Genomic DNA, 11,704 nt, shown 5'->3' on the forward strand with positions numbered 1-11,704 from the left:
ACCATTGCTGTTTCTTATAGGATACTAGTATCTGCAACTGTCAAATTTGCCTACATATATTTAGAGGTAGTGAAGGCTCTTCCATCTTCACTTTTTGCAGAAATGTAACATGTCAGCTCTGCCTTATTTTGCACAGCAAATGCTAAAAGACGGATGCTTGCAGAGTGTGAATGAGGCTTATTCCGAAGCTACTTTATATATTGACTACTCAAATTGCCATTTAATTTGCTGTATAGCAATACACAGTGCCTTAACTATTTCTCTGGCATTCTTATTGATTGCTGTAATTCTGCCTTACATTATATGCATATGTGGTGTCACCATTAAATATTTATGCGCTCATGAAATGTTAATATGTCGGGTTAATGTGAAACTCAACAAAACGCTTTTGCCAGAAGCGAGCAAGAATGCTGATCTTAGTGCTTCTCTTCCCCTCCCCCTTACCCTTTCATTTTGCCTCTTCATTGATTTTTATTACCCATGTTTCTCTGCTGTATCTTAATCTGTGTCAAAGCAGCCCCCTGCTCCAGTATGCAGATTTTGTGTTTTATTATGTGAGAGATAAAAAACGTAATAATAAAACAAGAGGAGTGATCTCGGGAGGTGTTGAGACACAGCATTACATTGCACTTGTGCTACTCTCTCATTGCCCCTGTGTTTGGTATGGAAATGTAGCGCTATCCTCCATGAAAGAGACTGAAGCAGCATGACTCATCCCTAATGCAAAGTCATATTCACATGTTCCTTGAAGGGTGGCTGCAGCAATGTAAAACAAAAATTGCAGGGGTGTTTCTTTGATTTGGTACAACTGTTATCCAGATATGACATGGAACAATTAGATGTAATTTAACCCAAAACTTTTAGAAGGAAAAGAGACTCCTCTAGGCAGAGTGGTGAACATGATTCTGACACTGCCCTGTTGGAAAAGCCTAGTAAAAATTGGTAAGGGTCAAATAGCTATCAAATCCCCAATGGCTTCCTAAGAGTCTGTGGGAAGTCCAAGTGGTAAAATAAAATGACAGAGGAGATTGCTTTGTTTTGCTTTCTGAAGAACACACAGTCACACACTCTCATAACACAGAGAGCAAACATTTTTTTCATGATCCCGGGTGATGGGTAGGGTCAGTAACAGCTGGAAGCTCTTCATGCCATTTGTGCAGTAGGACTAAAATAGGTGCTTCATGGCAAAGAGGCTTTGGCATACTATGTGAAGCGGGTTCTTGCTCTTCCCACTCTCACCTTGATCTGCTTCACAGGGAAGGTTTCTATGCATGTGAGAGCATGAATATGCAACATTTGCAGCTAAGATCTAAGGAGGGAGAGAAAGGTTTTGCTGGCATCTAGCGATGCTTCAGTCCGCTTCACCACCACCACCACCACTGTGTTTTGGGCTACGTTCCAGCCTTCGAGCCTTTTAGAAATCATGGTTTAGTGGAAATTCCAGGCTGTTTAGAAAGGAGCATGGAATTTTCTGGTTTATTGTTTTGGAAGTTTTCCTTACCACAAAAATTAAAGATTAAAAAAAMATGTGGTGAAGATGGGAGCTAAGAAGAGAGGAGGAGTGCAAACTGGAGAGCAGTGTCTAAACACCTGTTTGTGAAGAAAATTTAGAGAGCCTCTGAGGTTCTCTGGTGCTTGGCAAAATCTTTTACCTTTTGAAGTGCATTTTCTTCCTTTCTCCCTCCACCCCCAAGGCTGTGCAGCAGCTGCTTAGGGTGTGTGTTTTGGTTCCTTTTTAAAGCTGGTGGGAAAGTTTGTTACTACAAAGCCAATTCTTACTGCAAATCTGAGCATTTCTTTTTTTCAGACCCTATTTTGTTCTCTTTTCAGGCTCGCAGCTTCAGTGAAATCTGTAGTGTTGTCATAACTCATATTGTTCATCTCTACTGTGGAATATTTTGTCTGTTTGCAGTGCCGGTGAAAGTTCTATCACAAATGTATCTGATACTGCAGAACTTGAGTGCAAAATTGTTCAAGAAATTCTTTTTCGCCAATTATTTTGCAATGTCACTTAACAGAGAACACAAAGGCTCTTCTTGAGCTGCTTTTGGAGCATTCAGAAGCTTGATACAAAAGTGATAGCTCACTGAAATGCTTTGCATGTAAGCATAAGTTTCTCCCATAGTAAAGAAAATGAGCACATCATCTTTCCCTAACTGTGGACTTCAGTTTGATTTTTGACATTTGGACCTTTTTTGGAGCCTGAATCCAGATATGCTGTTTTGTCCTACCTGTTAAAAAGTTCCTTCTAGGGATGTGTTCATGCTTATAAATTATTAAATCCAATTTCCTTTAACCAGTGAATTTAAAATGAAGCATCTTCTGTTTCTTGGACTTCTACTGCAATTTCTCCAAGCAGAGGAGCAACGTTGTGTAGGAATGGCAAAGCTTCAGAGTCAGCCCTGAAGCAGCACTGGTTCTGCACCCCTGACTGTCTCGGGCATAGGCAGACATTTATTTTTTATTGATATTGTTCCCCCCCCCCCCTTAGCTCTTTTCTGCCCTGTCATTTAGCTGGAGGGTATGCTAAGGTTTATGAAAACAGAGTCTCCACAAAGAGTTTCCTGGTATACATTGTATATGCTGGACATGGAAGACAGTACTTCAACTCACGTGTTCTTCAAACTGATTATTTTCCATTTTGATTCCTAATTCAGATTGTCCTGGAAAACAGTAGTCGAGAAGACAAGCATGAATGCCCATTTGGCCGGAGTAGCATTGAGCTGACAAAGATGCTGTGCGAAATACTGAAAGTAGGAGAGCTACGTAAGTTGGCCTGTTTATTTGACCTCTAAGAACCATAGAATGACTTCAGTGATACCTGAAGTTTATTTCAAGGATTTTCTGCTGGGAATCGTTTTTGAATGTGGTTATGTATTGAACACCAACACTCAAAATGACTTTGCCCTTTTTTCAGTGCTTCTTACTAATTTGCGAGCATTCCAGGGATTAGGGTGGAATAGGGGAAACGGGCATCCGGCCTTTGAATCTCTCCTATGTGAAGCTGGACAGCTACATCATTTCTTGAGAGATCTGTTCCTTTCACATTTGGGCGATTTGGTTATCTGCTCTGTGGGAGGCTTCATTTTCTTACCTTTCCAGAGGCTTGTACATAGGTTGGTTTCATGAGTATCACTGTCATTCATAGTGAGACTATTCATCTAAACTGACACATCACATTTCTATTAGATATCTGGTATTTGGATAGAGTTCTAGATATTATGCATATCAATTATTCTAACACTGTGATATAAAATACTGTATTTTAATACAAAGTAAACAAGCATTCTAAAAAGTTGGTTTTGGCTTTGATTACAGTCACTTGACAATATGTCAGATACTATCTTTTGAGCATTTCTATATCTTCATTAGCCTATTGTGTCAGTGTTTAATTCTATCAATGTATGTGAACTTCAGTTACACATCGATAATGTTTTAGATCCTGCTGCTGTCTGTTTTGGCAAGTTTCATTTTCACTTGATACAAGCACAACAGAGACACTTTCTTCCCTTTCCTTCCCTTCCCTGAGACATTTTGTTTCCTTTTGAATTTTCTTGCTAATAAGGGCTTTTCTTTTTCCCTTAACCTGACATCCACAACAGCAAAATGCAACAAAATGTAATGAGAAAAGAGCAATTGAGAAAGGCAGCATGAAAGCTCATAGGTGTCACATTAGTTCTTGCTCCTACTAACTCTGCAATGGACATCAAAAGCTCCATTTTAAAAGTTCGGTATGGTTTTTACTGCATCTAAAGCTTTTAAATCCAGTGTGTTGGGAGAATTATTGACCAAAAGAAAAATCCTTCCCTGTGCAGTGAGCCAGTATAAAACCTGTGCATCACTTGTAATTTCCAAATTGGCACTCAGAATTTGGCAGACCTGGAGGAATAGTGTGGTATTTACTTTTGAATACCATCCTAAATAACCCAGAGTTATTAAGGAGTGCATTCAGTAGGTCTATAAATAAATAATTTAGGAACTATTTTAGATCTCTTCAAAAGTGATGACAATGGTAATGTGGTATGTAAGGTTCACACTGTAGCAGACATGTTTCTTCCTCAAAATAATCTTACTGCTGCAGTTGGTGTCTAATGCCAAATCATCCATGATAGGTCTGTCTGAATTTTTCTGCCAGTAAATGTAGGAGAGACATATCCTCTCGATGCCTTTAAACTGGTTAGATTAAGTGCTAAAGATTAATTTCATTTTGTTTTTACAAATACACAGAAAAATATCCAGAATCTATTGTATTGCTTTGTACATGGTGTTTTGGTGTACATCCTACCAGTCCGTGGGACTTGCAGTGCACTTTGCTTCTAACAGAGATGACTGATCTGGAGATTAACCAAGTGTCTTGGCCGGCCTTCTTTGCTGTGTCATGAGAAGTCATTCAATCCAGGAACCCCTTTCTGACATAGGAATGTTTGTCCGTATGGAGAGGGCTATTAATATATAGACGGTTTGCCACATATGGTACTGTTTTTTATGATTGCATCTAACTACTGGAGGTATTCACCTTTCATATTTAACACTTTAATTATCTGATTTTTTCAAATGGGGAGTGTGAAAAAGAAAAGGTTATTTTTTATCAGCTCAGTTATTTAAAGAAAATATGAAGGGAAAGATATTTTTGTCATCTTATTTTTAAAAAGAAAAGTAATTCTGTCTTTTTGTAAGTAGCTCTACAGTTTGAAAGTGTGCGTGTTGGAAGGAAACTTAAAATTTCCCAGAAAGAGCCTGTGTTGAGGGCAGTTGCCTTTTAATGTTCTAATGCGATTTGCTTTGGTTTTGTTCAGGCTGAAAGTCGCTGACTGCTGGGTGCTGCTTGTTCCCAGCAGACTTCCCGTGGTGGCCTTTTGTAGGCATATGAAGTCATGTAGACGAGATTCGACACTGAGGAGAAGTGCACTGGCACTTCTGTAGAGAGAAATCAGAGGTAGCACCACTGACCTCTGTGAAGTTGCACTAATTACACCCACAGAGCATCCGTCTGAGGTTGTGGCAGTAATCATCACAGGGTTACGTTCCCTGGGGACAGAGCTAAGGTTGCTTCTAATGCATCTTGATTCACCTGTTCAGCCTAGTACGTTTCCTTAATGATTTTGTCTCTGTGGAAATCTAATTGTCATTTATAAAGGCCAGGATAAAACACATTTAAAATAATGTGCATAAAACAGATTTCTCAAAAAATGAATATTGCAGATGTGTACCTTAAATGATTTGTGAGCACCCAGGTAACACATTGCATATATTTTGTTAAGAAATGCAAACTAGAACTGACATCTTAGGAAAATGTGTATGGAAGTTTATTTTTCCTTGAAAATAAATACTGTAGTGCTGAGTAAGATTGGACATCTTAAAAATCAGTCTAGGGCAAAAGTGTCCCTAGTAGTTTGTATATGCTGTTTAAGAATATGCATTTTAGGCTGCCAGTGTTTCTTTAGAAATTCACAGCCAGTCATTATTTTATTGGAACATAGAACTTTTTTTTAACAGTTTCTGAAGTGTATGATTTAAAAGCACAATAAATTACCTTTTGCTTATGAAATATTCAGCAGTAGAAACTTTCTTAAAGTGCAGAGTAGATAAAAGCTGCTACACTGTCCATTATTTATGAAGAGCACTTTAATGCTGATTATATTCCCCTTGCTCCACTGTATTAAATGTCTTCTTGTTGCCTGAAGGTATTTTTCCATTTCTTTTTGGTCCTTTCAAGCAATGCATTCATCCTAGTAAGGACTGGCACAAGAAAGTGTTAAAGGCACTAGCCACCCCTCTAGCTTTGGTATTTCCCCAAATCCAAGTACCTGACTTCCCAAAATGTTATGACTAGGAAATTAATCTCTTCTTCAGCAAAGTGTTTAAATGCATGTTTAAATCTTGTGTAAGTAAAGAAAGCTCAAGTATAAGCTGCAAGCTCGATATATGCCAGCTGCTGTACTGAGGTGGACCCTTGAAGTACAGGAGCTGGAAACTTAAAGGTTGATGTAGTGTTTAAGTAACATGGGAGTTGAGGTGAAACATGTGCTGAAGTCTCTTCTTCAGTGAAATCTCTGAGTCAGGAAAGAGTGGGCTATTTGGCTTAAATTTTTTAATCTCATCTTACTCTTGCTGTTTAAAAGGCATTCAAGAGAATGGCTTTACTGAGTGCTTGCCAAGACACTTATCTTGACAAGCACTATGATAATTCTGATTTCTCCAAAAATCATTTCTTATATGTGTTTTGGCTAATCAAGATGATGTACTTGTCCTCTGTTCTCTGTGCCTTGGAGCTGACATCGTACAGGGACATTTTACCCCAGTGACTGCAGTCGTCATCCTCCTACAGGGTAAGGCACTTTGATGCTCCGCAACACTGGTACACTGACTATGTGCACGAAGAGCAGGTAAAATCAGGCCATTTCTATTTCCTCCTTACTAGGTATGAAAGGAAAATAACCTCCATTTCTTCCCTGTTCTTCCTTGAAGCTTCAATACATGACACACAGGCTCAGAAAAGAGGGAACACCCWCTTAACAGACTCCCAGCTTTTCAGGGAGATTGATAACATTGCAGATAAATAAAGAAGTTGAAAACAAGGTCCAAAAGACCTTCCAGAATTGGAGTTAATAGATTTAACAGGAGATTTGGGGTTCCTTAAGACCTAGCATTTGTCTTAGGCAAGAGTTTGAGCTCAGCATTTTGCATAAGTAGCCCTGTGCCTCTCTGATCTGTGCCTACAACACCTGCTTTTCTTTACTTTGCTCAGCACATGAGACTCTTCCTATCCTCAAACCCCGTGAAGCTCATTCCTATGAAAAAATGGTACTTGTCTGTATTACTTGATTCATGCAGGACTGGTGCGGTTTCCCAGACTTGCTGCCTCATTTCCATGCAGGTTCACCTGAAGCTTCGACTGAAGTTGAGTGTTGAAGCCGGCAGGGAGGTGCGTACCTGATGGATGAACAATAGATTGCAGCTGAGTATATGCAGACAGCTTTTCTCAGTGCTGCCACTGCAATTACAGCCTGAAGATGTTCATAAGTCAGTATCGTTGCATGCCTGAAGTTATTCTGTAGCTAAGGCATATCAGACTTGGAGTATTTTTGAGTGTGTTTGGAGTAAGGGACAGATGTTGAACTGCAAATATTTGATTGTTTTGATGGGAGTTGTTTAGGGGCTTTTGCAAAAATCTGTGCTCAAGCTTTATGACAGACTGCAGGGGTATATGCCACATGTCAGATGTATAGCCCTAAAGCTTGTATTAGATAGACARCTTCTTCACTAGGTTTTCTTCCTTCCTTTATGTGGGGAATTTCATTCTGTCATGGGCTTTTGTTAGACTTGATCAGTTTATGGGATTTTTTTTTTTCCTTGACAGAGAAGATCTAAATGCCAATATACTAAAATGCCCTTGATGCTGTTCGTACATGTTCTTGCTATAGATTTCTCATTGCAATTATTGCCTAAACTGCAGAATTGAAATGGTCTACAAATTCTCACATGATTGTCCTTTTATCAAATAGAATGTGCTGGGTATTTAGAAGGTGTACAGTGATATTCATGGTTGTGCCTGCTGAGGTAAAGATAATCAAATCTCATGCTTCAAGGAGTAAGCTGATTGCTGCAAGGGTGAGGAAGCACTTTTTCATCTTTGCACAATTTTTCCTCTGCATTGCACAGTCCTCAGTGTGCAATGTAGTTTCTTCTGTTAGTCTTTTCCTGAAAGCATATTGGTCACTGCAGGATCAGCATTCCAGACTTGAGGGAACTTGGTTTGATTTTCCTTTGCTATATCAAACAAATGCAATATTTTTATATCTAAATGTCATATTTTATTTTTTTCCCCTTTCCTTGAGACCTAATTGCCTTTGTGCCCTCCTCCTTCTCCTCCTTGTCTTAAACTCAAGTAGCATAAAGCCCCAGAAATAGTAAAGAAAATTGCATGAGGGATTTTTCAGTATTCTCACATTTCTTCTGGCAATTTCATTTTCAGGAGATTCTGAAGCATTTTAGGAGTCAGGAAAATGTTTGTTAGGAAGGTGAAAAAACTTTCTTACCGATAAGTGGTTGTCTGAAATGTAGCAGTTTTCAGTTTCATCCTGAACTACTTTATCTCATCCTTTTAATGGGATAAAACAGTTGAAAAGAAATTCCAACATCCTTTGTCCTATTGGTTTTTATTGCATTCATTCTTATGCATCCATCTTTTATCTTCTTGCCCAAACTACCACCACATCAGATAACTCCAAGTCATAGTAATAATTAAAGAGATTTTGAGTGAAGGCCCAAGATAAGCAATGTTCAGCCAACTTTAAAAACATTTTCAGTAGCAGTGAAGGAAAAACAAAATAAAACAAAATAATCTATATCGATCTTGAGTTTTAAGGGTTCCTTTGGAAACAATACTAACAAATTAGCCATTCATGACCTTTGGGACAATAAATATGCTTATCCTTCTTAATGCAAAACTAATAATTTGTTGAGTAGTCTAAATTGTATTTGTTTGCTTTTTATGATAGCAGAATCTCATTTTATCACACAGTCCTCTCTTCCCATCGTTTGCTGGCATAGTCCCTCAGCAGAGTTAGTGAAACTCCCTTTCACTAGGGAGATGCTCTTGACTTTGCAACTTACCTCTTCTTGTTCTAAAAATATCTTAATCTCTTCATGCTTACGGTAAACCATGGTCTTTGAAAACATGAGCAAAGGAACTGCAGGCAGGTCAATTGAACCTTTTTGAGCAAGATGGTTACTTTTTACCTCTATGCCGAGTGATGGTGAGGCAGATCTTGAGTGTTACTTTTTACGTATAGTACTGTTTTAGTCCAAGTTGGCTTCTGGGTCAGTCAGCTAGGCATCCCAGTCTGTCTAGTACCATCTTGCATTTTTTCCCGTTGTCTACGTCTGCTTTTACGATAAGTCTTTGATCTCTGTGGAGCAGGGATCATCGCTTGCTCTGTATGAGTAAAAATGATTAATCTTATTGTATACTGGATTTAGGGCTCTTTAGCTCCTTCAGAATTACATTTACTCACTTTTCAATCTTAATATTAAGCATAAGGGAAAAAAAGCGAAAGATACTTAAGGGCAAGAAAAAATATGTGGAAGTGAGGGATTTATAGGAATTGATTAGTTCAATTTATCCAAAAGACAACCAGCAGGTAACTTGATTAGTCAAGTGTGAAAGAGCTCTTTCATCTGGTAAAGGAATAGCAATAATCAAGAACTGGAAGATAAAGTCTGATAAATTCAAATCAGGAGTAACACATGGGCACTAGCAGTGAGAGTGATGAACGTGGGGAACTACCAGAACAGAGAGCTGAGTAATGCTAATAAGAAAGAAAAATTCTTGATGTTTATTTTCTGTGATCTCTGAAAGCTTCGGGTGAACCTGATAGCAAAGTAGAGTAACAGTTGCAATTTATTTCATCGTGGGCACTGGAACCAAACTTTAGTTTTTTGTTTTGTTTTAAGGCTATATATAATGGAGGAAGTCTGAGCGGGTATGACTGCAGACAAGATGATGTAGTTAAAATAGATTGGGTAATTGCCATCGGAAAAGCTGTGGATAAAGTAGAATATTCAAAATGTCTTCTATTTTGAAATCTCTGAATCCTTCCTGAGCACTGGAGAAGTTTTTTAGCTCTTTATGTTGTGTGCTTCACTCCACTTGGTTTCCCAAGATGATGTGTGTTGTGAAAAATATAACAACAGAAATTTCCCTGCAGTATTTCTAATCCTATCAGACTTGGACAAGGAAACAATAAACAAAACCTCATAGCAGAATCCAGGTCTTCAAAGCTCACTTGCAAACATGCAGAAAGAAGGCTCTTCAGGCAGCTGAGATATACAGCCGAACATTTGCTGCTCTCTGGAACAATTTCTGAACATTTTAAGGGTTGCCCATTGCTTATTGTTCTGTGACAGGTTAATGCTGAGCAGATTGAATTTACAAGAAAAATCATCTTGGAATCCATTCTGGGCCTCCTTACTTCACTTTGTGTGATTAATTTCTAAATACAGATTTACTAAAAGTAACCAAAGTTTCCTGTGCTTCTAACTTGCAATAAGATCTTATGGTTTCACAGTACTCCTGTGCTGCAGACTGGAAATTTGCAGCTGATCCATTTAAAATAGACATATAGTTGTTTAATGAATTGTATACAAAATCGACCAGTTTATAAAAGCCGTATGTTGTTTTAATGACAACTTCATTGTATTTTAAAGCTGCTTTGTACATTCCAGAAAAGTTTGTGTTGGCAATGCTAAAGGATTTTCAGGGTGAAAGCAGGAAGTTTTGCATGTGGAGTGAAGGTGCTTGAGGTTTTGGTATCTGGAAAASCTGGAATTATTCAGGCGTTTGAGGACAATTCCATTAGCAGAGGTGTCTGAAATGAGAAAGACCCTGACAGTGCATAACCTGTAGTTCCTGTGATACAGCCCTACTACAAAGGCCAGAATATGTGCCGTATTCTGGAAAACACAGGAGGCCCTGGAAATAATATCCCTTTTCTTGAGGGGGTGACCATCGTTGTCTCAACCCCCTAGTGCAGTTTGCTCTAACGTAATGAGTGTACTGTTAGTTGTCCTAGGTAGTCCTTCCACAGGAAGCTTCAAGGATGCTGTAGGCACTTTGGGCTTTCTGTCGACTGTGCAGTCAAGCTTCTGTGAGAACGCTTTAGTCTTTTAGGCTTTTTAACTTTGTTTATCCTAAGTAAAAACTTGGTAATTCATCTTTTTTGTGATTTATTGTGGCTCACAGTAGATGCTTTTTAAAATCTGAATCTGCAAGGGAGCTTCAGCTTTAAATGTATTTAAAATTTGAATTGTCAGGCTTCTGAGAAAGCGGGTCAGGCACAACAGCCTGGTTTAGTACTAACCAAGGATAAGGCAGGCACTGAATACAGTTAAGTTCATTTATCTGAAGCTTTTCTGTGGTTAACAGGTGCTGTTTCTCTTACTATGCATTGTGCATTGTAAACACAATACAGACACTGTCTGTGCTTTCCAGGGAGCCACAAGGATTTTTTTCTGTTGCTTGGTGGACCAAACAGATAAATATAGGTATTCTCAGAGAAAACACCAAAGCAGGAAATACTTTTGTTGTATAACTGTGCTTAAATTTTGGGCCCACTTGTTACCCTTTTTAATTGGTAGAAGAACTGTTTTAATGGAGGAGTTACATTTGACTGTTGATCACTCCTGATTCTGTTTCCCATCTGTAAAATAGCTGGGTTTTCCTTTGTCTTTCCTAGTTAAATATCTGGTAACCATTTTAAGGCAGCATCTCCTCTTTACTTTATCCATGAAACATATACATCTCAAGAGGGGCAGATGTCTGTGGGAGTCTGCAGTACTACTTAATTCCTATGAAAACTTTTTAAAATTCTTTATTCAAAATTAAATCTCAAGTCCTTGTGATTTATTTTTGAAAGAGGTTTTTCCTCTAAGAAGTTAATAGAAAACAAATATATGATATTTGCTGGAAAGACAACACAGCTAGGCACAAACAGTCCCAGAGGTTCCTGCAGAGCATTGGTGACAACTTCTTGACACAGGTGGTGGAGGAGCCAACAAGGAGAGGTGTGCTGCTGGACCTCGTACTAACAAACAAAGAAGGACTGGTGGAAGATGTGAAGGTCGGGGGCAGCCTTGGCTGCAGTGACCATGAGATGGTGGAGTTCAGGATCCTGCGAGGAGGCAGCAGGGCACCAAGTAGGAT

The 11,704-nt window shown here is 38.8% G+C and overlaps 1 protein-coding gene across 1 annotated transcript in view; it reads left to right on the plus strand.

Moving 5' to 3' along the window:
• LOC112974603 (engulfment and cell motility protein 1-like) overlaps positions 1-11,704 on the plus strand; it is a gene marked incomplete at its 5' end in the record, with an annotated part of 183,896 nt that overhangs the window by 19,761 nt on the left and 152,431 nt on the right. Inside the window, one exon of the mRNA XM_026083741.1 lies at positions 2,658-2,766. Coding sequence (XP_025939526.1) covers positions 2,658-2,766 — 109 coding nt within the window. The remainder of the gene's footprint in view (positions 1-2,657; positions 2,767-11,704) is intronic.

Source organism: Apteryx rowi, unplaced genomic scaffold (genome assembly GCF_003343035.1).
Source record: "Apteryx rowi isolate R43461 unplaced genomic scaffold, aptRow1 scaffold_613, whole genome shotgun sequence".
NCBI classification, from domain to species: Eukaryota; Metazoa; Chordata; class Aves; order Apterygiformes; family Apterygidae; genus Apteryx; species Apteryx rowi.